General features: G+C 41.9%; 1 protein-coding gene across 1 annotated transcript in view; it reads right to left on the reverse strand.

Moving 5' to 3' along the window:
• Nucleotides 1-25911, reverse strand: part of SGIP1 (SH3GL interacting endocytic adaptor 1) — a 173840-nt gene that overhangs the window by 72995 nt on the left and 74934 nt on the right. Inside the window, exons 8-11 of the mRNA XM_048497854.1 lie at nt 16079-16090; nt 5928-5939; nt 3781-3805; nt 1638-1689 (exon numbers count right to left, since the gene is read on the reverse strand). Coding sequence (XP_048353811.1) covers nt 1638-1689; nt 3781-3805; nt 5928-5939; nt 16079-16090 — 101 coding nt within the window. The remainder of the gene's footprint in view (nt 1-1637; nt 1690-3780; nt 3806-5927; nt 5940-16078; nt 16091-25911) is intronic.

Raw genomic sequence — 25911 nt, forward strand, 5'->3', positions numbered from 1 at the left:
GGTAATATATTTTTATCAAAATATTTGTTTCAACACATCTACCAAAAATTCCATGCCAAAATCTTTCCAAATTGTCATAAACAGTTTACAATATCAGCAAACAAAATGCAATATCTTCTGCTCACCACAGAAAAACCAAGCCTATTTATAGAAGTCTATGTGTATTTCTTCCAGGCAGACTATATCATAGTCTAAAAATAGAGGGCTGTAAAAACCTCCTGTGTGGAGTAAAACGTTAAACCATAAAAACAGTAAGGCCCTTTCCGCACAGTGGAAGGGGCGCCCATGCACCGGCAGGAATTCTGCCAGTGGAGGGGTGGTGGCCATTCGCACTGGAGCGTGCGAGCGGCACCCGCAGAGGCCGGCGAGAGAGAGGCGGCTCCGCACGGAGCCACCTCTTCCCCATCCCTCTCCCACTCACCTCATCGCCTTCGTCGCCCTGCTGGCTTCCTAAGATCTGCCCACGCAGCCCTCCGACCTCCAGGGGTCGGAGGACAGCGAGGGAGGGTCTTAGGAGGCCAGCAGGGTGACGAAGGCGACGAGGTGAGTGGGAGAGGGACGGGGAAAACAGTGTGTTCCAGGCGGTGCTGTTTGCACCGCACCGCTACTGGAATGCGGCTAGTTTTCCAAAAACCTCCCTCCAGGGAGGGAGAAAAGTTTTTGGAGGCGGCCTGACTTGCCGCCCTGGGGGGTGGAGGGAGGGAAGCCAGGTTGAAGCTACTGCGTTTTGCAGCAAGGCTTAAGCCAGCCTGTGCAAGCTCAGGCTCCCTCCGGGAGACTGGCTGTTTTTGCGAAAGATCCCCAGGGCGCAGTAAATGGCCCACGTCTTGGAAAGGGCCTATGTTAAATCATACCAATAGTATGTTAAAGAAGCAGTAAAGTAGACTCATGTGTTAAAAATACACTCTACCAATTACTGGATAACAGTCTTTTTTAAACCAATTTATTTCCTGGCAGTATCCTAGTTTATAATTCTAAGTACATTTGGAGCAAAGCCATAGTTAGAGACTGATTCACAATTAAACATGAGATGAAAGAGAAGAAGAGTTTGGATTTATACCCCACCTTTCTCTCCTGTGAGGAGACTCAAGGTGGCTTACAAACTTCTTTCCCTTTTTCTTCCCACAACAGACACCCTGTAAGGCAGGTGTGGTTGACAAAGTTCCGAGGAAGTGGGACTAGCCCAAGGTCACACAGCAGGCATCATCTGTTGGAGAGGGGAAAGAAATCCAGTCCACTAGATCAGAGTCCACGTTCATGCGGAGGAGTGGGAAATCAAAACCAATTCTCCAGATTAGATTCCATCACTCTTAACCTCACACCATTGCTAGAAAAACTGTGATTTAGTAGACAATTATGACAACTGAAGCCTATATACACTATGGAATTTTGTGACTTTAAAAAAGGAACTGTTAATTGTACACAAAGTTGTATATTAAATAATTGGCAGGACTTTGCATATCAGTGATGAAATGTACTACAATTTAGGGGTAATGCAATATACTCATTTTTAAGGGTAAACAAATGTACAATGAGCCTTATGAGATAGACTTGACAGAGCATGGAAAACAAAAGTATGTAGTATTATTAAGGTGCATGAACCCCCACAACCCCATACTTGATTGTTTTATACTGACCTTAGAAGTTCTGGAGTTGGTGTTGAACGCCTTGGTCTTGCTATCTCCTCACCTGGCACATAGCACATAAAATCTAAGTTTTTTTTCTCATAAGGAATTCTAGCAAAATTGTACAGATAATGGAATGTCAACGACCTCAATGCCTTTCCTCCCCAACTCAACTTTTACAGGGGAAAGGAGAATTTCTTTCCACAAATTCCTATTCTTGGAGAGACAGGAGCGCATTCTACACAATTTCCGTTCCTGTCCAAATAGGACAGGGAGCAGGCACAACTGGTAGCAACTGACACCTTCACTGAAAGGGGGCCCATCCTTTCCAGAGAGGACTGGAAAAGGGAGGAACATCCACTACTTCTGTAAGAAAACATTAATACAAACAAAAGAACCAAGAAAAGGGAAGAGATAGAAGAGAACTCATCCCAGAAATCTCTGTCTGTCTATATCTATCCTGCCATCAACAAGAAGAACCTGATTTCACCCAATATATCAGTGGCAAGTAGAATACACTCTTGTCTCTCCTCAGAATGAGAATTCATGTTGAGAGAGTCTCTTTTCCTACAGAAAAGGTAAAAGGGAATTCTAGATTCTTTTTTTTTTTTGATAAGTCATGAGGAGTGAAAGCATCCCTCAGGAGTGAGAGTCTTCTGAGTAGCAAAACAGTCTCTTACAGTACTTCTCTTCTAAGAACCATCTGTAAGGCTCTCCTAGTAAAGAATACATCGGCAGAGGACAACATGTCAACCTTATAATTCCTTATGATCATGTTTGCAAATACCCTGATGGCTACTGGGTGAACAGGTCTCACTTATAACAGACCTCTTGTAAATAGCAGCAATCATGGTCATACTCTGACAGATTAGGCTGCATGCCTGGTGGAGTGAAATTTTTCTTCTCCCTGTGCCCATTTCAGTGGAGTAGAGTCTCTGGTACCTCCTGAAACAGTTGCAGTAGCAATTATACAATTCCTTTTTTCTTTATAAGTTTGCAAGTTGAATGAGAGGTTACACATCTGTTATTTAGATCAGACTTTATCTTGGACACTTCGTGAGAACGATTACAGAAAAAGTCTTGCTCAATTGTTTATAAATGTTATTATTGGCCTTCTTATCTTGGTACATCAGATGATCTCATATTGGCTATTGATTGGCTACTTGCAACTGTGTTGCTTATCTCTTATTTAGAGTAACCAATCAGATATCTAGAAAAGTTTGTGAGAAATCAAACTTAGATAAATATAAGACTGATTTTTTTTTATTAATAAATGCTTCCATGAGAAGCAAATCAGATTTCTCTGGCTAGAAGTCTCAAAAGCAGAAAATTAATAAGTGAGATCTCTTGCTAACATACTGGGTACTTTAGGCTTTTTTGATAAACCCTAAATTTAAGATACCATCAGTTATAATATGATTAAGCAATGCTAGGAATGCTGATCATTTTAGCATTCATGTCCACAGTTTAGGTGGGGTTAATTCTTTTATAGCTTTATTTTTTTCTGCCTTGCTTAATAAAAATATTTTCTTTGTTTAAATTATTAAAGTTTATACAGGTGCCCTTATCTGGCTTGCTAAGAGTTCAAGGGAAAAGGATGAACTTATGTCCAAAGTTGGTTTTTTTTTTTTGCATTATTACAAGTCAGAGGTAGAAAAGGTTTCTCTAGTGTGATAAACCCTAGGGAACTTTGTAACTGATCAGTTTTTTCACAGACAAAGCCTTAAATTGTTTAGTACAAAGTCTCTAGCAGAATATGACGGATATTTCCATGCTACAAAACAATATGAACAGTTCCTGAGACTTTGTAATGCAAATATTTCTGTCCAGAAAATTTTTTTTTGAGGGCAGTTGTCTTTGGGATACATCATATTAGGACAATAATTTCCAGAGATACAATTAATTAAAACTCTGCCATAAACAAGTAGATCAAGCAATACACACCCACACACAGAGACATACATATATATATACATACTGATCTACATGAAAAAATGCATAAGTATGGACTGAGAGGCTTCCATTTGTGCCCCAGTAATGTTTTCAGAGATTCTTCTTCAGAGAAACTTAAGAATGGGTCAAGGGGTCTCCACAGTTTTTAAATAATATAGAATATATTTATAATAATTGTATATATGTGTATATGTATACTTACTAGATAAATTCCTTTTAATTGTACCCTAAAATTAAAATACAAAACAGTTAGAATGAGAGAAGAATATTTATAACTGATACACAAAACAGACTGATTTGCTTAGAAAACAAAAAGTGGACATTAATGTCACTAAACTAAAAGTGGACATTAATTTTGGTTCACACGGTTTGGCATGCTTCTTTGTGCATGCTCTTTGTTGATTCATACACAGGATTAGATCTTTCTTTCTTATTATTCCACAGCTAAGTCACACACTCATACATGAGCTCACACTTAAATACTGACTTTTGATTGAAATTTTTTTTCAAAAAAAATTAATTAGCCATTTTAGATAATGTAACAGAGTATTCAACTGGAAGAATTCCAGAAAGTCTGAGGAACAGGAATGGGAACAATACATGTATAAGGCATATCTCCATGGAGGTCTCCTACAGATATTTATTACAATACCAGACAAAAGCAGCAAAGGCACTGTGTACCTGGTTTTCATCATTGAAAGCATTGCACACTGCTATTTTCATGCCACATCGCATGTCATGCAGAATGCATGGATTGTCAAGGTAAGAGTTTTTGCACTTTGCTCATACAATATACCAGGGTTCTGCAACCTGTGGCTCCGGAGCCGCATGCGGCTCTTTCAGCCTTATACTGCGGCTCCGCATGGCCTGGAGGTTGGAGGGTAGCATGGGCGTGTCCCTCCAGGAAAGGTGAGTGGAGGGGACAAACTGGAGGTGGCTCCATGTGGAGCCACCTCTCCGGCTCGGTAGATCTTCAGGGCTGTGGAAAATGGGTCCAAATGGCTCTTTGGGTGGTAAAGGTTGCTGACCCCTGCAATACACTGTTTGCTTTGAATAACATTGCTGATGAAAGTAGCTCTTTGAGATTCATTTCCTTGCTGGAGATAGGAGGAAGTAAAATTGAAGTCCAAGGAAGAGTACAGAATTATAGATAGCGTGCTAGGTGGAAGGCTATATAGAGCATGAACATGGAAATTTGTTTCCTACCAAAGCTAAGGAACTGGCACTGGAAACCTTGGCAAGAATCTCTCAGCTATTCTGAAATCTACCCAAATATATTATATGGGATATGAAAGGCCTGACTGTATGATGGCTCCTGCTCACATGAACCAATACAATAAATAAGATCTCAACAAAATCTCTCCATTGAAGCTTAGAGTACTCTACAGACTCAGGCTCATTCCAAACACTGCGTGACCATAATAAATACCGAGCCACAACTAGTCAATATATTATATGTAACACATGCGTTCTTTTTCTAGAGCTATAAATCTAAATGTGAAATTCCTCAAGTCAGATCAAAAGAAGAAAAGCCTATCTTAGAATTAGTCTAAATCCAAATAACATGGATTTCTTTTCACTTGCCTCCAAGTCCTTACACATATTGGCTGGAAACTCTCCACTATCATAAAAAATTATTTCATTTTGAACAGCAATCCTAATAAGAGCCATTGGCATGGAAGAAAAACCAAGTTTCAAGAGCAGCACGTAGCCTAACAGCCCAATCCAAAAAGGGGTGGGGGTAGAGCAGCGGCCATGGACAGTGCTGCTGCACTGCCTCCAAAAAGGCAATTGGTGGTACAGGAGGTACAGGAGTCAGGGGAGAAGGGAAAACCTTTACTCCCCCAGAAAGCCCATTGCGCAGAGTGACAAGCCATGCATTATGGGGGCACAAGTGTACACATAAGAACCTAAGAATATAAGAACAAGCCAGCTGGATCAGACCAGAGTCCATCTAGTCCAGCTCTCTGCTGCTCGCAGTATCCCACCACAGGGAAGGGGCATTCCCAGCCTGAAAAAAAATACTGGGAGCCAATTAATGTTGGGCACAGATATTGGTGCAGGGCTCCTAATGCTTCAGCCCACCCTGGGTTGCAGTTTTAATATATTATGCCTACAACTGTTCCTAAGTGAAAATACAATGCCAGATTAAAACCTTCATAAGCAAAATATTTCCTTCTGTTCCTACAGTGTCAGTATTTTTGTAATTATAGGTACACTCCCTTGATAGAACAATAATTACATATATTTGCTGTATTGTCAGTTCACAAACCAAGCTAAACTGGATCACAATCACTTCCAGTCACTTTTGCTACTGATTCAATGTGAAGAAGTTATGCAATTTCTTACCGGGCTGCGCCTCTGTGATCAGCAAAAAGGAAGAGAGAACAGATACCTAATCAGAGAGTGACAGATCAATAAAAAGCCTTTTTGGATAACACAACATCTTCCCTAGCTTCACAAGTTGGCTGATTCAAAACTATCTCACCATGCTTTTCTCCTTCCCCAATATTATTGTAAAAACTTGAACCTGTTCTCCATTCTTTCATAAAATTATTGCGATATGGGTGTCTAAAGAAATCTTGAAAAAGAAGCTTCTTGGAGCTGATGCATAAATACAGCTTCATCCTTTCCAGTTTATATCTCTACGTCTCTAGAACCCATCCAAAGTGGGGGGGGGGATCCTCTTCAGTGAGCAGCACACCAGCCACCCTGGCGGATTCATCCTTTGCAGGGCACTTACCCTGGCGGAGGAGTGATTCTGCAGGCTTGCAGCCATCTCTGAACACAGCACCAGCACCTCGCCATTGTTGTTGCCAGCACAGCAGGGCTGGGGAGGAGTCAACACTAGTCAACGCCCTCCTGGCTTCTGCCAGTAGCATGCCAGTGGGCTGCAGCCCACACTTTTGGCTGGCACATGTGTGGTGCTGCCCATTGGGGCTTCTCAGTGGTTGGGAGGCTTTTTGGGGCAGCTGCCGAGCACAGCCACAGAACCACAGCCAGGTGCTTGTTTTGTGAATGGGGCTGCACGAGTAGCTCAACAACGCCCTCAGCATTTTCCAAGCCCCTCCCCCCAAATGTATGCCTGCCTATCTATCCTTGTTTTCTATCTCAATAGAGAAAAAGAGGCCCCTATTGCATGAATTGTTTATGGTCTAGCTGATTCTTCCAGCAATCATCAGATTAGACAACTGCTAAATTCTATAATAAATTTGAATCCTTAAAAACTTTTAAAAAATCAATTCTGGCATGTTGAACAGGTAGTTGATTTCAATTCATTTCAGCCACTCAAACCTCATCACAGTGATGAGCTACACTGAGGAAGCCTTAAGGATTTAAAGGCCCTAGGGAAAAATTATATAAGGTCATGGAAGACTAGCCTGGTACTGGGAGCAGGGGGGAGCCCTCAAACTTCTCGCCAATCCACTCCCAACCGCTGGCTGTAGGGCTGTATTAACCCCACCCCAATTCCCTGCCACCACCAGTTCAGCCTAAGATATTGGACAGCCGGAATGAGCTGGGTAAGTTGAGGACTCTCCCACCATCCAGTTAAATGCAGCCACCAGTGCTGTCTGAGTGGCTGCGAGTGGCTGAAATTAGTTGGACAGTTTGGTCTCTCCCACTATCCTACAGCTGCTTGCTGCCTGACTCAGGTCACACTGGCAAATATCGGGGGGGGGGGAGGGGGAAGAAGCTCCCATAGGACAGCTTAAGAGTGGCTGGCCTCCCAGGGCAGCCCCCTCACGCACAATGGGTCTTGGGGCAATTGTCCAGGATGCTCCATGCCAAAGTCAACCCCTGCACTGAGGCAGAACTGCATGCACAGGTCAAAAATCACTGCAAAAATCTCTGATCACCTGTAAACATGGCTAAAAATAATATATGCTATAGCTACGGAATAGGGTAGCACAATTGTCATAAAGTCTAACAAATTTTCATTTGATCTCAAAGTTCTTGTCCCATTTCTATGTGTTCATTGCTGAAAATAATCTCACATCTGAGGGTAAATGAAGTATCATGCAGCAGATCTGTCACCAAAATTTAGTTGGGGGAGGGGGAATCTTGCATGTCAAAGCAGCTATTTTTCCAATGAAAAAAAATTATTTCAGGCTCTGGAGGCAGAAATATGTGAGTACAGATGAGGGATGATTTCTATCAAAGAAAGTATGGGGGAGATGTACAGATGTGTGAAAATTTGAAGCAGAATCATCATATTGGCTCTTTCTGCACAAGAAACTTATAATGTTTGGGGCCTGAAAATAAAATGTTTCCTCTGTGGAGTTCCACGTTGTTTCTCCCCCTCATAATTCCAAAAATGTTTCCAAGCAGCTTTTTCTCCGCTTTTTAAAAACCCTTTTAATAATTATTCTTTTGTCTAAAATGTTTCTGTGCCAGCTTCCCTTTCAATGCGGTCATATTTACAATATTTTGTCTTTCTTGTTGCTATTTTCCACGCCTCTATGCCATCACCCAACTTCCCCCTTTGTGCCAATTTCTGTGTCCCTCATCTCTCCCCTTTCCCCTTGCCTCTTTATTTTCAGTATTTCTGTGTGTGTGTTACTGTTTTGGTTGCATCTACGAAGAATCAATTAAATGGAGCTACAGAGAATTGAGGCAGAGAATCATTGAAGCAACTGTAAAAAATTTTTTTAAAAAAACTCATGGCAGCCGTGAAATGCTTGGAGGGTGTGAGTCCAGACTCCAGACAAACAATGTGGTAAAGGGGCAGGGGGAATCAAAAACCATTCTTGAAACACTGTAACTTGTAGAAAGTCATTCACTCACATATACTTTTGAGTCAATGCTATGGTATACAAAGGTACATCCTGAGAAACCAACATAATGTGTGGCCATGAAAAGAGATTAACAATATATCTCTCCCCACCCCACCACCATTTAATTAGATAACAATGTACTCATAAGTACAGTAAATACCCAGTGAAAAAATCAAGGTAAAGAGACTTGATGGATTGTCTTAACTTATGGATACACTGCTAATTTCTGCAGACAGGGACAGGTTTTCTGCCCATTGGGAGGGAGTGACTCTCTTGCCTGCCCGCCCGCCCTCTACAACATGGGCAGTCCCATCTAAAGGGCTGAAAGGGTCCCGGGATCAGTGGGGCCTTGCACCTGTGTGTTTGCCCGCCCTGGGGCACATACGCTGGTGGAGGGGGTAGACATACCAGTGGCTACATATATCACAGCCCCCTGTCACAAAACCCAGAAGTTCGGGCTGCAGCAGGGTTGCACTGGCATCCTACTTGGATGCCTGCAAGGAGGGCAGGGCAGAGCATTCCCAGGGGCAGAGCTGATGTTAGTTGGCTCCCTACGATGCACCAGACCTCAGACAAATGCCACACTTCCTGTGGCATACATCCATTCATCCCACTGGGGCTTTTTGGTGATGGGGAAGTCCAGGGCTTTTCCCTGTTCTCTGTGCTGCCGAACAACCCTTTTGAAGGTAGCAGGGTGGTGCTGCATCAGTGCCATGGCCTCTGGGTTTGAATGGCGTGGAAATGTCCCTAAAAATTCTGGTAACAAGAAAGCCCCAGAAACAGCATAATGGGGGACTATGATGTCTGCAGCAGGAAGGATGAATTGGAGGAAAATCTCCACCTTCTCTCTGTAGAAATCCTTCCTGCCACGAGCAGCTCAAAAATACTCATAAGCAGCCTGAATATGGGTTTCTATTTATTGATTTGGATAAGATTATAAATACAAAAAAGTTCAAGATGTACACAGATCAATCTGAAACGACATTCAAACACAAGTCAAGCTAATGAGCAAACTTTTAAATAACTGATCATGTATAATTAAACACATGGTGCTGGATTCCCCCCCCCCACTGTACATATCCTACTGTATATATCCTCAGCTTGTTTCTCGCACAGCTTTATTAACTTCAATGACACTATGCCAATGTAGACTAGCCAAGATTTTGTCGATATGCGTTTCCTCATTTTTTTCCAGTAAGCAACTGTCTGTCATTTTCATTTAAGAGTGAATTATGATTGGTTATGCCTGGGGTGGACAAGCCTTTGGCAACTACCTTCACAACTGTATATCAGTAGCAGACTTGGATCCTCTGGTTCAATGACAGACAGGGCTTGCAACAGTGACCCTTGCTTCAGTTGGTTTGGCTTGGATTCCACCATGGCAGCCAGAGCAATGTAGTGATTAAAGTGTTGCATTAAGATCTGGGAAATTCAGATGTGAAGCCCCACTCTGCCAGGGAAGCTTACTGGGTGACCTTGGGTCACTGAGGATACCCCTCGGGGAGGTGGGGGGCTCCTTGTAGTGGGTGATTCGATCATTAGAAATGTAGAGAGTTGGGTTTGTGAGAGGCGTGATGACCGCATGGTGACTTGCCTGCCTGGTGCGAAGGTTGCGGATGTCACGCTTCGTCTAGATAGGCTTTTAGACAGTGCTGGGGTGGAGTCAGCAGTTGTGGTCCACATTGGCACCAACGACATTGGGAAATGTAGCCGGGAGGTTCTGGAAGCTAAATTTAGGCTGCTAGGAAACAGGTTGGAAGTCCGAGGACCTCAAGGTGGCATTCTCAGAAATGCTACTCCGTTCCATCGCTGCGAGAGGCCGAGGAAGCCAAGGGCAAGCCGGAGATACAGGGTCTCCAAATGTGGATGAGAAGGTGGTGTAAGGCAGAGGGTTTCCCAGATTCGTCAGGAACTGGGGAACCTTTGGGACAAAGGGTAGAGCCTGTACCAAACGGGACCGAGGCTTCATCTTGTAACCAAAGAGGAACCAGGCTGCTGGTGCTCAACATTAAAAAAGTGGCAGAACAGCTTTTAAACTGACTGCACTGGGGGAAAGCCGCACAGGAGTCATTGAGGTGACTCTCGGGTTCTGGAATACAGTAACCTATGGGACAATGCAGACAGAGAGTGGAGGTTTTTCTAAATCAACCACATGAGGAACAAGTCGAGGAACATAAAGCAATGTGCATGTGACAAGGATAGTGTCTACAAAAGACTTGAGGGGAAAGCACATAAATCCCAGGTTAAGGGACAGAGACAGGGTATACAGGGTGTTCTATGCTAATAGTAGAAGCATTTATCTGACCCAAATGTTTGGGAGCTAGGTAAATACAGAGTTTCAAAAGGAGCGACTTTGATATAGTGGGCATTACATAGAGACATGGTGGAATCGAGAGCAAGAACCAGGTGGATGCTGTTATACCATAAGCTAACAGGCTCTTATAGGAAGGATAGGACAGGGCTGACGATTGGGGGTGGAGTTGCCCTTTACATCAAAGAGAACATAGTATCACATAAAAATAGACAATGCATAGGGGAGCTGGTTCCCCTTCAGAATCACTGTGGATATCAATACCAGGTGTGAAGGACAGTTTAATATTAGGAATATATTATCAGTCCTCCTGACCAAAGTAGTACAAGAGGATTTTGGAGATGGAAAAAAAGAAAGAAGAGCGGCCAACAAACACAAAAATGTAGTGGTAATGGGTGATTTTGACTACCGCCATATAAACAGGAAAAACGCAGGCTCAGGTCATAGTAAGGAGAGAGCATTCCTGGATATGCTAAAATGACTGTGGTTTAGGAGCAGATGGTTGTGGGAACCAACCAGGGGAGAGGTGATCCTAGATCTAATTCCCATGTGGGACTCCATAGGACCTGGTGCAGGAAGTCAGTGTTGTTGAGCCGAGCAGGGAACAGCGACCACAATGCTGTCATGATTCAGTATCTCAGCATGCTTAACAAGTGGCAACTACTAATGTAGTTACATTCGGCCTTCAAAGAAAGCGGTAGAATTTCTCAAAGCGATTGAGGGGGATAGTGCGCAGGAGAAGCTGAAAGCGAAAAATCAAGAGAGTCAAACTCAGTCCAGGATGCTTGGAGGTTATTTAAAAACACAGTAATAAAAGCTCAGCTTGGAATGTGTTCCACAGGTTAGAAAAGGCAGCACCCAGTCCAAAAGAAAGCCACCATGGTTAACACACAAGCGAGAGGTTGAGGAAATTCATCAGAAAAAAGAAAATGGTCTTTTAGAAAAAATGGAAGTCCAGCTTTGGCTGATGATAGAAATATGAGAGGGAACACAAATGGTGGCAAAAGAGAAGCAAGTTAGCTGTAAGGGGAGGCAAAAAAAGGATTATGAGGAACGCATGACTCATGAACATCAAGACCAGCAACAAACAAAGCTCTCTTCAAGCAATACATCAAAGCAGGAAGCCAGCACAGCGAAGCGGTAGGGCCCAAGTTAGATGATCAAAGGAACAAAAGGGTGTGCTAAAAAGATAAGGCAGGGAGATTGGCATGAGAAGCTGAATGAATTCTTTGCAATCTGTCTTCACTCCAAGAGGAGGTGAGGAACATTCCTGCACCTGAAACCAAGCTTTCTAGGAGGCTTAATCCGAGGAACTGAAGCGAAGATAGTGTGGTAGACAAGGAAGAAGTTCTGGCAAAGCCATTGATAAACTAGCCCATGTACTACCAAATCCCCTGGCCCTTAGATTGCATTCCCACCCAAGAGTTCTTAAAGAGCTCAAGCACATGAAATTGCTTTGATCTTTCCTCTAACTTTAATATGCAACTTTATCCCTGAAACTCAGGCTCCATCCCTGAAGACTGGAAGATGGCTAATGTCACACCAATCTTTAAGAAAGGATATCTAGGGGGGACCTGGGAAATTACAGGCCAGTCAGTTTGACATCTGTTCCTGGTAAATTAGTAGAATCCTATCATTAAAGATAAAATTATAAAACATGTAGAAAAGCAAGGCCTGCTGGAGAAAGAGTCAGCATGGCTTTTTGCAGAGGCAAAATCCCTCTGTCTCTCTTACAAACTTGCCACTTAGAGTTCTTTGAGGGTGTAAACAGGCATGTGGGATACAGGGGTGGAACCGGTGGACATTGTCTTTACTTGATTTCCAAAAAGGCTTTTTTGACAAAGTTCCTCACCTATGAGACTCCTCGTTGAGAAAACTCCAGCAATGAAGGAATAAGAAGTGAGGGAAGTCCTCCTATGGATTAAAAAACTGGTTGAGAAACAACAGGAAACAAAGAGTGGGTGTAAATGGGAAGTTCTCTACAATGGAGAGATGTCGTGGAGTGGTGTCCCCTAAGGATCCGCTTTCTTTGGGACCAGTGCTCTTTAACCTATTCATAAATGACCTGGAAAGCAGAGGTGGGCAGCGTGGTGGCTACAAAGTTTGCAGATGATACCAAATTATGTAGGGTGGTGAGAACCACAAAGGAGTCATGGCGAAGAGCTCCAAGCGGACCTTGATAAATTAGGATGAGTGGGCTCAGAAAATGGCAAAATGCAGTTCAATGTGAGCAAAATGTAAAAGTGATGCAATTATAGGGCAAAAAAAATCCAAACTTCACATACACTTGAGGGCAGGGGTCAGTGCTTAATCAGTCACAAGACCAGGAAAGGGATTTAGGCTGCCCTTTAGTTGATAGTTCCATGGGAATGTTTCAACTCAATGCATGGCAGCTGTAAAAAAGGCAAACTCTATGCTGGGGATCATTAGAAAAGGAATTGACTTTCATAAAAACTGCAAAAGATTAAGTCATGCCCCTTATATAAAAGCAGCAGTGGTAAGCGTAACCGCGATCTCTGGAGTACTGGTGTCCCAGTTCTGGTCACCGCATCTCAAAAAAAAAGGATATTGAGTGAGAGATAGAAAGTGCAGAGGTAGGGCAACAAGGATGATTTGAGGGACTGGAGCACCTTCTCCTATGGAGGAGAGGCTGCAGCCGCTTGGGACTCCCCTTTTTTTTTTTAGTTTGGAGAGGAGGCGGCTGAGGGGGGATATGATTGAAGTCTACAAAATTATGCATATTGGGTAGAAAATGTTGACAGAGAGACATTTTTCTCTCTTTCTCGGGCAATACTTCAGGAAACCAGGGACATTCATTGAAAATGCTGGGGAAGAATTAGGACTCAATAAAAGGAAACACTTCTTCTCACGCTAACGCAGCATTGGTGTTTGGGAATATGCTGCCACAGGAGGTGGTGTGAGCGGGGCCACTAACCTGGATAGCTTTAAAAGGGGCTTGGACAGATTTTATGGGAGGAGAAGTCGATTTATGGCTACTCAATCTTGATCCTCTTTGATCTGAGAGATTGCAAATGCCGCCTAACAGACCAGGGTGATCGGAGCAACAGGCCGCGAGAAGGCTTATTATTGCAGGCTTCACATCCTACATGTGAGCTCCCAAAGGCACCTGGTGGGCCACTGCGAGTAGCAGAGAGCTGGACTAGATGGACCTTGGTCTGATCCAGCTGGCTTGTTCTTATGTTCTTATGTTCTTATGACCCACTCTCAGCCTAACCTACGTCACTTGGTTGTTATGAGGATGAAATGGAGGAGTAGAAAATGATGTCAGCCAATTTGGGTCCCATTGGGGAGCAAGGCAGGATATAAATAAAATTATCTGGTCATGTTGGGCTTATAGGTTATATTTGGAGGCGTTTGGCCAGTAGTTTGTCCTGTGTGTTTGGTTACTGGCTTCTTTGCCCCGGAGAAAGCATAGAATTCCCTCTCCCCCACAGGAAACAATGGAGTCAAATAGAATGACTGGAGGCACTTTGTTCAGGGGCTCATACAGACAGCACTAGGTTTCTTTTAATTTTTTAGTGTTGTTTGCTTTAAAAACGGTCAATCTGACCTGCCCGGAAAAAGTTCCCCTTAGGGAGTACTGGAGCTGAAAAGTTTAGGAATTAAACAGACAAACCAGAATCTGAATTCTGAAATGGTACTGGGGACCAGAATAATCCTTAATACCAGTATGGAAACCATCCCTGAAAACTCAATACAAGAAATACAATTTTTTCCTAGTGTACATATCCAGGACAAACTGTCAAGGCAGCAGTTCAACTTTGTATAAAGGCTACATATGCTGAGCTCTGGCTGTTGCACTGGAAAAAAAACACCATGTACACAGTACTTTTATATACATGTTTCCCATCTAGCCAGCTATGGATATATGACTGGAAACATTTCAACTTTTAGCTGAATCAGAACATCGCTGCAGAATTATTCTGTATTATCCACTATGCTAACTGCAAATGCCTGTCATATTAATCCCATCTCAAATCTGTTCATTCCAATTTAAGCTGCTACTATAACTTTCATATGGTGACAATGTGGGATGCCTTGAAACACACACTCAAACCCATTTTGCAACCACAGTGGCCTTAGATCCTATGAGAAGCAGGCAATAAAGGCCTCTTGTTAATGAAAGGAAGGAAAGTGCCTCCATTTATGGTAATAGCTGGAGGGACTATTTGCCACAGTGCCAGAGGAAAAAAAACCCAAGATGGATTACTATCCTGACAGGGGAAAGGCTCAAAGGCAGGGGAGAGCCATGAACTTCATTGGTTAAATGGTAGCTGGCAGAAAATGTGGAAACTCATCCACTATTTTAGGGTAGGTCAAATAGAACCCCTCCCCCAATTAGGGAGGAAAAGGTTAAAAGGTTCAGCTCAGTCACTGCAAACTGCACAAGCCAAGGAGCCCAAAACTGACAGGAAAGGTGAGTGAACTCTGCAATGACCACCATCCTGTGTTTTTGTAAGCTCCAACTACTTTATGCCCATTTCTCAGGAAGAGTTGCCAAGGCAAAATCAGAGCACCGTGGAATTGCCTGGATAGTGGCAAAAAGCTAGCCAGGGTAAAAGGGAGGGAGGCTAAGGTTCCCTAAAAGCGGGTTCAAGCCCTTTTCTCCCTCTCTTTCTCTCTCTCTCACACATGATTCCCCGGCCTCTCACAGGTTTGTAGCCTAGGAAGACAGGGAAACTGGACCAGGATATGGTACACATGTCCAAATAATGCCAGTTGTGGTCAACACAGTACAGATGTACTAAACCACTGTCAGTCTAACATTTTACACATTTATATACCCTTACAACTGTCTCTACATGTATCAGGACAGCAGCCAAACTATTCGTGTAGCAAAATTCTGACATTTTGATTGATGTGCATGACACGTGTGTGTGTGTGTGTGTGTGTGTGTGTGTGTGTGTGTGTGTGTGTGTGTGTGTGTGTGTATACTACAGTATCCAAGTTTGAAACAAACAAATATGGGCAAATCACCCAGCACAGAGTCAACCCTAATAGGAAGGGTAAAAGGTATAGGGGCGAATTCTGAACTTAAAAGAGCAACAATTTATAAATGACCACAACTGGCATTTTCTGCCTCAGGCACTAAAATATTATGGGTATCTCTGATCCAGCCACCTTTAAAGAATTAATAAATAAAATCAGATATTTTGATAAGGTAGCAAAAAATTACCAAGGCAATAATGAAGATAACTAATAAAAATTCCCCAGAGAACTCAAAGAAAATTGGGAACAAGAAAGCAGACAGTTCATGCTTTGCCGTGGAGGTAAGCACTAAGGCTATATTTATCTAAACAAGATAGGAGTCTAGTGGCACAGGAAAACTTGCCAGGTAAATAATCCATTAAGTTGAAAAAGGGTAGGGGAGCGAGAGATATTAGATTTCTTACCGGACTTTTCCTCTAAAGAATGCATTCAGAAAGAAGGAAATAAAAACAAATTATCAAAGGTACTTTCCATTAAGCAGAATCTGATGAAATATGAAAAGATCCATCTCTACAAAATGGCATATTAAGGACATTACAGGCCAATGCAAAATAACACTGACTTACTCATAAATAGATCTCGTCAAATTCAATCAAACTTCCAAATAAGTTTGTTTAGGACTGCAGAGTAAGTAATCTTACAAATAAACTGGCAACAGCCTCAGTGTTATTACCATATACCCAAGAATAAGCAGACTGGAATATGAACAAATGTTAGCATATTCTAAGAACATACACACAACCAGATGCTATAGCTGATTAGTCATAATTAAGTTATATCAGAACTGAATGTAACTTGCCAGATGAGGAATGCATTCTTACATTGACAATGACCAGTTATACACAGGCATATCAGCCAAAAGGACTTGGACTGAATCATCGCACAATTCATACATTATTACATTGTGTACATCGCATTAATTTGACAGGTTATAATTACTAGAGAAACCCTGCCCCACTAGAAGAGTCCGACCATCCCAATGTGGGTTAACCATTTTCATAAGGATATTGAATGGTTACAATTTCTTAACACAGATCTTAGGCATCTCTACATGTGTAAGCTGTATGACCCTCTGTGCTGAAACAGGTCAACAATTATTAGAATCCAAAGAATGGTAATTTGCAATCCGATACTAACTTAAAATACATTTTAACTCAAATGAAGATAATCTTATTTCATACCTACTCAAGGATGCAAATATTATGGGTATTTACAAATATTATGGGTATTTACAAATTGGTCTAAACCTATTTATAGCAAAATAACTAAAATAGGCATTGCATTAGACAACCTGGAATTATGCAATGAAAATATATATTTATCAAATAATTAAACAAAGATTAACAGACCATGAAAGACAACTATTATATAAGCCAAGAATATGTTCGCCAGAGTCGCTTGGAATAACAACATCTGGTGGTTCAAGTACAAAATATCTGACCACACTAAACAATCCGATCCATCGCAGAGCATTCTCACTAGCAAGACTCAATGCTTTTCTCTCTGCAGTCACTCCTGGGAGATTTTTACAAATCCCATTTTCAGCACGTCTGTGTATTTGTGATTCTAATCAACCAGATACTCTCATTCATGTCATCCTTCATTGCTCTTTACACAAAGAAGTTCAATCACTTATCCTTGGATAATTAATTGATGAGCATAAAGATCTTCCGGACATGGAACGTGTGAAACTTTTGCTAGCAGATAAGAATGAAACAACCACATCTATGATGGCCCAATTCTTATCTATAATAATGACTGACAGATCCCATTACGTCTATTATAACAGAAGCTGTTGATAAAAATTGACCCTTTCATGTAAACAAACTTTCAAGATGTTTATAATTCACTTTTTATGTATTATGTTATGCCATTAAAGGTTTTGATTTGATGATTTGAAAAGAGCCTGATGATGTGCAAAAGCAGAAAAGCAAATTTATTTTTATTTTCTTTACTACAGGGATGATAACAAACCTGTATGAGTAGATGAAATGACCTAATTTATTTGTTTATTTATTTATTATGACCTATTTATTTCAGATCACTGATATGTTTTAAAAATTTAAAACTAAACTTTGTTGTCCATGCATTTCTTTCACCCCAAATTTGAGTTGATGCCTGCCAGGGGTGGGATTGGGGAACAAAGAAAACTCAGCAAAGTAGTCCAGTAACAACAGTCTACCACATCATTTAAACTGAGAGCACAGAGGTTGTATATTAAACATAGCATACTTCCTCTAGTAATCTAATAAAAGAGAGATGTTACAGAAGATTTGTAGAATTTTGTCTATTAGATAAAACAACAGAAGTATCTTATAAAATGAGGTTCTATATCAAGCATTTGTTGTCATGTGCTCTTATGGTGTAGAATGAGCAAAAAAATCTCAAGGCAATCTGTTTTTGCCAAAGTATGCAATTCATACTCCAAAAAGATAGACTTATTCCTAACTGTTCTACCAATGCTTTTTTATTTTTAGACTTTGCAATATACAAGCCAAATGTTATTTACACTCAAATGCATAGCAATTGTTGAGTGTGGTTATGCTAGCTACCTAACCCCCGCCCCCCCGCCCCATTTATCTTTACTTAAGCAGATGGCCACTGTCTAAAGGAGGCTAGAGGGCAGAGCAAAGCACTGTTAAGTCCATTAGTTTAATTGGCGCTGAGGGAGAAAACATATGTCCTTCTAGCGATGGGTGACTTTGACATGAAAATTCCTAGTGAAGTCAATTTTCCCAATTCTCACCCATTTAGGCAGAAATTCTACCTGTGAAGTTGTGTTTTTAGCTATCTTGAGAGTAGGCATATGCACTACTAGCGAAGCAAAATTATTATTATTAATTTCATTTATAGCTTGATTTTCTCGCTGAGGTTCAAGGCAGATTACAAAATGTGATTAAAAGAATTCAAACAAAGAACTCAAATAAAACAATGCCATAGTGATTCGATTAAAAAATGGAAAACAATGCAAGCAAATAATTTTTTAAAAAATGACTAAGGCATCAATCAGTGTAGGCCAAGTACTGCCTAAGGCAACCAAATTGTCTAAAGCAGGGGTCGGCAACCTTTTACACTCCAAGAGCCATTTGGACCCATTTTCCCTGGAAAAGAAAACTCATGGAGCCGCACCTTTGGGGGGGGGGAATTCCCCCGCTTCCTGCTGAGCAGGGAGCACAAGCCAGCGGTGGCCCAGCAGCAGTTGACGCCGCTTTTCCTCAGCCTGGGCATGCTGGGAATTCCTCCATGTTGCTCCAGGAAGGCTGGGAGCCGCTAATTCACTTGAAAGAGAAGCAGGTGCATGCTGCTCGTGAGCCGCGAGGCTTCGCTTCAGGACCCCCTGGTCTAAAGTTTGATATACCATTCTGAAGAGAGGGTTACAAAGGCAGAAGACATTGAATTGCAGAGAAAAGGTGTGTGCGTGTGCAGGGAGTGATACCATAAAAACTGTAGTATACTATAATACTGTCTCTTTTAGATGCAACCTCCTCAGTTGATCAATCGGTTATACTGTAGTTCTGGTTCACAACATGATCTTTTCTATATTAATTTAAAAATATGTATAGGATTGCAGCTCTTGGTAAAGAGCGTATGTTATCCCCAAATTCTGTAATCATGGTTGCAGTTATACACCCTTACTTCCAAGCAAAATTTCAGTGGATTTATTTCTCCCCAAGGCAAAATAAGACCAAGTCAAGAGCAGATATTTAAAACTTGCAATAACAAGACCAATTTTGTGGAAAACCCCTGGACCAGCCTACAAACAGATCAATATCATATATGCCCCCTTTTCAATTGTGTATGAGAAAACTGTATTGTTAGTATTACATGTATTACATGTACTCACACCCACCTCTGTCTTCCAGCACAGTCTCTATTACAGCACAGTCTCTGTTACTAACTTCTGCCTATTCTCTCTGAAGTTCCACAAAATTCATTACAAGCTAGTAGAGAAGAAGGGGAAAGCAATTTCAGCTTTAGTGTTGCAGACAAAATGGAAACCTCTTCCCGAATGGGAATACTAGCAGCAGGTGGCAGCAACAATAAAGAACAGTGAAAAACCAGGACCTTAATTATTAGAAGATCAAGTTTTTACTGCTGGAAAGTTGTCTTTGTTTACCCTGGGTTGCTTGATTCAAGCTGTCCAGGTGCTTGAGTAATGGCAATAGCTAGATCCCACTCTTCTCCTCAAGGTTATCACACACACAGACATACAGTTGACATAAGTTTTATTTATTTATTTATTTGTTTTGTTTGTTTGTTTGTTTGTTTACGCTTATAGACCACCCTTTTCCTTATGTGCTCAGGGTGGCTTCCAATAATAAAAAGATGGTAAAACCGAATAAAATATTCTCATTCAGCATGGTATGATTAGAATTGAGCAATATCAAAAATATTTGGTAAAATTCAGATTCAGGTTTATTTGGGCATAAAATTATCTATATGCCCGAATAAGATGAATATTTCGGTATACCCAAATATCCAAATAATTCAGGTCCGTCTGGAGTTTTTTTTTGTATTTTTGGTGGTTCAGGGGTTTTGGCCAGTAGGGGGTGCATTTTTTAAGCTACCGGGACTACAATTTCAAGGTGTCTTCAAGAGACTCTCCTGATGACACCACCCAGGGTTGGTTCAGTTTGGTTCAGGGGGTTCAATTTTATGGACCCTCAAAGAGGGTGCCCCATCACCCATTGTTTCCAATGGGAATAGGAGATGGGAGATATGCTTTGAGGGTCCAGAAAATTGCACCCCCTGAACCAAACTTCACCAAACTTGGGTGATATCATCCTGCAATTTTGGTGCCACTAGCTTAAAACAGGCACTCCTGACAGGCATCCCAAGGTAAGTATTGGGGGGATTCTTGGCGTGTGTGTGTGGATTCTTTATGATTTTTTCTCTCTTTAAACATTGTTTAAAGGGAGTTGAAGCCATTTGATCTCCCTTTAAAAATGTTTAAAGAAAACAAATTAAAAAATCCACACATTCCCCAATTCTTTCCCTTTCGAATCTTCCTCCCTCTTTCTCCCAAGCGCTTCTCTTGCTTTGGCATGGCACGGAAATGAGAGAAGTACTTGGGAGAAAGAGAGAAAAAGATTGGAAAGAGAGGGAAACTCCAAGCCTCCCTTGACGAAGGGGGAAAGGGGGGGGTAGACTCTCTTCAGTTTGACAGAGTCCACTTCCCCTTCCCCTGGCAAGCATCTGCAAGCCAGGAATCTTTAAAGGGACTCTGGCTTGCAGGCGCTTGCCGGGGGAAGGGGGGAACCGGCGGCATTCGAGGATCATTTAAATGATTCACAATACTGCCGAATACATACAAGTCAATCCGAATACTTTCTATTTGAATCAGCTCAGATTGTGGCATAATGTATTTGGGCTGAATATTGCCCAAATGCTCTGCGTTTTGGGGATTTTAGGTGATTTGGATATCTGAATCACCAAGCCTAGGTATGATAGTACCCAGTAGGTTTATAATAATTAATTTATGCCCCATAAAGTCATCATTCACATCAAGTATCCAGGGAAAAGAAGAACAGGGAAATATAAAAAGGGGGAGGGAGGAGAAGAGAAAGGGGGAGATGGGAGAAGGAGGGCCGCTAGGTGGATAATGTTGATGCCTCGACCATGAAGCCTGGTGCAATAGCTCTATCTTACAGGCCATGCAAAACTGTACTAAGTCCTACAGAACCTGCATCTCACTCAATAGAATGTTTCACCAGGCTGGGCCCAGAGCCAAGAAGGCCCTGGTCCTGGTTGAGAACAGTCAGACAGCTTTTGGGCCAGGGATCACCAGCAACTTATTGTTACCTCAGCATAATGCTCTCTTTTATTTATTTATTTATTTATTATTTATTTATTTATTAAACTTGGTATACCGCCCTATCCCCGTAGGGCTCAGGGCAGTGAACAACATAAAACCATACATAAAGCATAAAAATTGTTAAAACAAATATATTCTAAAATAGGGCCCACGAGACCCATATACCACCCTCTTCCAGAAAAAATGAGGATGGGTCCCAATGATGTTAGGGGACCCTGCCAGCGGGGGCGGGGGGAGGACGGGAGCATTATTGCCGGCTGGACTCTCCAAAGGCCCGGCAGAACAATTTGGTCTTACAGGCCCTGCGGAATTCTCCAAGGTCCCGCAGGGCCCGGATAGCTGGTGGTAATGTGTGGAGGCCAGCCGCGTCATCGAGGGGCCAGGGATCTCCAGTAAATTTGCCTCTGCTGAGCGCAGAGGACGAACCGGGACATATGGGGTAATGCGGTCCCGAAGGTACAAGGGTCCCGGGCTGCGTAAGGCCTTAAAGGTCAACACCCACACCTTGAACATGATTCGGAATTCAATAGGCAACCAATGCAGGCGGCGCAGCACAGGGGAGATATGTTCACGAAAGGCGCCCCCTTGGATGATGGAATCACTCTCAACCTGGCTGGCCAAATGCCTGGCGGAACAGGTCCATTTTACAGGTCCTGCGGAAACTCGACAAGTCCTGCAGGGCCCTGGTCTCTTTAGGGAGCCTGTTCCACCAGAGGGGGGCCAGGACTGTAAAGGCCCTGGCTCTAGTGGAGGCCAGTCAGATGTGTTTTGGGTCTGGGACCTCTAATAGGTACTCCCCCGAAGATCAGAGGGTCCTAATAGGGCAATATGGGGAGACGCGGTCACTCAAGTACACAGGCCCAAGGCCGCTTATAAACTTAAAGGTTAAAACCAGCACCTTGAACATGACCCAGAACTCGATGGGCAGCCAATGGAGATGGTATAGGACTGGAGTAATCTGGTCCTGACTAGATGTCCTCGTAAGGAGTCTGGCTGCCACATGTTGAATGAGTTTTAGCTTCCGGATCACAGTCAAAGGTAGGCCAGCATACAGCAAGTTACAATAGTCAAGCCTGGAGGTGACCATTAACAATAGACCCAATATGGCACCCCCCTTTGAAAAGGTGGCAAGCAACCTCTCCAGATAGAGGTTGAAGGGAAATAACAAAGAAATTGGGGGGGGGGCAAATGGCAAATCTCTTGGCTAGTAACCCTTCACAGCAGGATAATTCCCATATAAACAAAAAGCAGGGGGAAAACCCACTGCTAAGCAAACAGCTGCAGGGTAAGTAGTGCATGCATAAGTGGTCATAAGCTCTGAGCTGGTGTAGTGGCAAACACATGAAGGGGGGACCACCTGTTACGTTGCCTGTACACACTTATGCCAAGAGAACATTCTCTTTAAAAGTATGAAACATTTATCCCCTGCTTTTCTCTACCTCAAAGAGTCTCAAAGCAGCTTACAGCCACTTTTCCTTTGTCTCCCCACAACAGGCACTTTGTGAGGTAGAAGGAGCTGAGAGAGTTCTGAGAGAACTGTTACAGTCTAAGGTCATAGAGAAGTCTTCATGTGGGGGAGTATAGAATCAAACCTGATCCTCCAGATTAAACACAACTGGTCTTAACTACTATACTACAAACAAGTCATTCCATCATCATACCGGTAGAGATCAATGTAAATTGAACTTAATAAATAAGCAGGGAAACAAACTCAACCCCCCAGCCTCACCAAGTAGACAGTCTAAACCAGCAAAGTGTAATCCTGCCATTATACAAAGTTTCACTTGAATTCATCATAATATTTCAGCTAGGAGGATAATTATATGCTTTTATAGAACAGAAGGTACAGCTATCTTTTAAAACCAGGTAAGTCTTTAAACGGCATCATTTCCCTGAACTGTATTACCATGGTATGAATCAGACATCCATACTGTGGCACATAAATATTCTAAGCATTAAAACTTCCTTAAAGAAAATACTTTTTTTGTCTGGGAGCAGCAGTGGCATAGTGGTTAAGAGCAGGTATACTCTAATCTGGAGGAATCAGGTTTGATTTCCTGCTCTGCCACTTGAGCAATGGAGGCTTATCTGGGAAATTCAGATTAGCCTGTGCATTCCAACACATGCCAGCTGGGTGACCTTGGGCTAGTCACAGTTCTTCTGAGCTCTCTCAGCCCCGCCTACCTCAAAGGGTGTTTGTTGTGGGGGAAGGGGAAGGAAAGGAGATTGTAAGCCCCTTTGAGACTCCTTACAGGAGAGAGAGGGGTGATATAAATCCAACCCTCCTCCTCCTCCTCTTCTTCTTTGATACTTTGAAAAAAATGCCACAGATTGATCAACTGGATGTGTTGCTGAATGATCAGTCTTCAGTTAAACATGATCTGCTTGACATTATTTTATCCTGTGACATAAAGAGATCTGCTAAAGTGTTACAGAGGACCTTTTGGAGGGGGTGTATAGTAGATGTATGGCATTTCCTTAGTATCAATACAGTACAGAACACTGAAAATAGAAAGTAAATTGTTATAACAATGCTTTCACACAATACATCAAATCTAACTCACTATTGTCAAATAGGTGATCTATCTGGTAAATATGACATCTTTTTCACTGGTCAGATAACATAGCTTTCAAAAGTCCTTGCTCAGGCCAGTGGGGGAAGGGTATTAAATCAAATCAAAAATAAAATTTATTGTTGAAAGCTTTCACAGCTGAAATCACTAGGGTGTTGTGGGTTTTCCAAGTTGTATGGCTGTGTTCCAATAGCAAGAGAAAATGCTACTGGAATACGGCCATACAACCCGGAAAACCCACAACACCCTAAAAATAAAATTGCTTGCCTTTCAAGTATACATAAACACTTGTCTGTCACAAAAAGCATGGGAAACATACACAAAGCATAGCTTCATTAAAGAATTTACAGCAATGGAAATTTGCTTGGTATAGGTCCAACCCATCTTCCATCTAGCACTGTTTGACCTACTCTGTTCAGCACCACTCTTCCCATGAAAAGCATGACAGCTCTGCAACCCAGCTTCCTTAATAGGTACAGCATCAGTAGATCAGGAAGCTGCATTCTCTGCAGTGCAACAAAGCCATCATTCTGATTTACTGTTCCCACAGTCCAGGAAATGAATGTCACAAATCACCTCTTGAATCTGGCTTCCACATACAACAATATAATACGCTGTTGTCTTGTCTCCAAACCCAGCTGCAACAGCCTGGTGACTTCATAATGACTGCAAAGCTCACTCGTAACAACCAACCAGTCACCCACGCACACAGCTTAATGCAGCAAAACCATGAATGTGATCTCGGCAATAGCACAAATACAGACTGTGTGACTATGAGCTCAATACCATTTCCGTTTTGGCTTTGCATCACAAAGAAGAAAAAAGATTCAGGCCAACAACTGTCACCCACTTCCTAGTTGTGCTGCTTATTTCCACTTTGGTAAAACCTGAATAACTGATGAAATTGCAGTTATTAATGGGAAACTTTTACTTACTTGCAAATTAAAATAGCTAATGATCTTGTGTTTTCTCCAATTGGAAATTCAAAAGTGCTTCAGCAATTATGACTCCAGAGAATACTAAAACTGACAGCCATTAATTATAGATGCTAGTAGTATTAGCAGGTCGGGGACTGTTGCAGTTATATTATGACAAGACTATGTTCTGTCACGTTCCATTCCCTAGTTCCTTTAAGAGTAGATTTGTAACGATGTTTATTTATTTAAAACATTTTTATGCCGCCTTCCTACCCAACAGGTCCACAAGGTGGAACATTTTGTTGATTTATGATTTTATTCTCTTCAGATGACTGTAATTCCCATGATTCCTTAAAGAGGGAAATAGTAGGGTTTAAGGGAATGTTTATGTTATCATCATCTGCCTCCTAATTCCTGTTGCATGTGCCTGCATCTTCAGAGGTGAAATGGGTAGAAAGAGACATTTTCACTGCTGGCACCTCACCTTTGGTATGTTCTCCTTTTTGAAGCTTGCCTGGCACCTGCTATACTTTTAAGCACAGACCAAAACATTTTTTTAACCCAGACTTTTTAAATAAGTGGTTTTATCTTTTTATTTGTTTGTCCTATGGTCCTTTTTATGGATCTTTTTAGGGTTCTCAGTGGTTGTTTTATGCCACTAGTTTGTTTTTAATTGATAATATTTTTCATTTTCTTGTATTGATTTTATTTATAAGCCACACCAAGCAGGATACTGGAGAAGTGGAAACAAATTCTCTGAATTTTAAAAAAATTAATAAAGTTCATAACAGACCAATATGCTGTGGATCCACCTCTGGTTCATTTTTTCTTCATGTTCTTCTCCTAACACTGTCTTAACCAATTCATAAATAACACTATTAGATTAAGAACTCACATAATATACCACTCTTTTCTTTCGAGAGAGAAACATG

This window comes from Sphaerodactylus townsendi, linkage group LG05 (assembly GCF_021028975.2).
Source record: "Sphaerodactylus townsendi isolate TG3544 linkage group LG05, MPM_Stown_v2.3, whole genome shotgun sequence".
Classification (NCBI taxonomy): domain Eukaryota; kingdom Metazoa; phylum Chordata; class Lepidosauria; order Squamata; family Sphaerodactylidae; genus Sphaerodactylus; species Sphaerodactylus townsendi.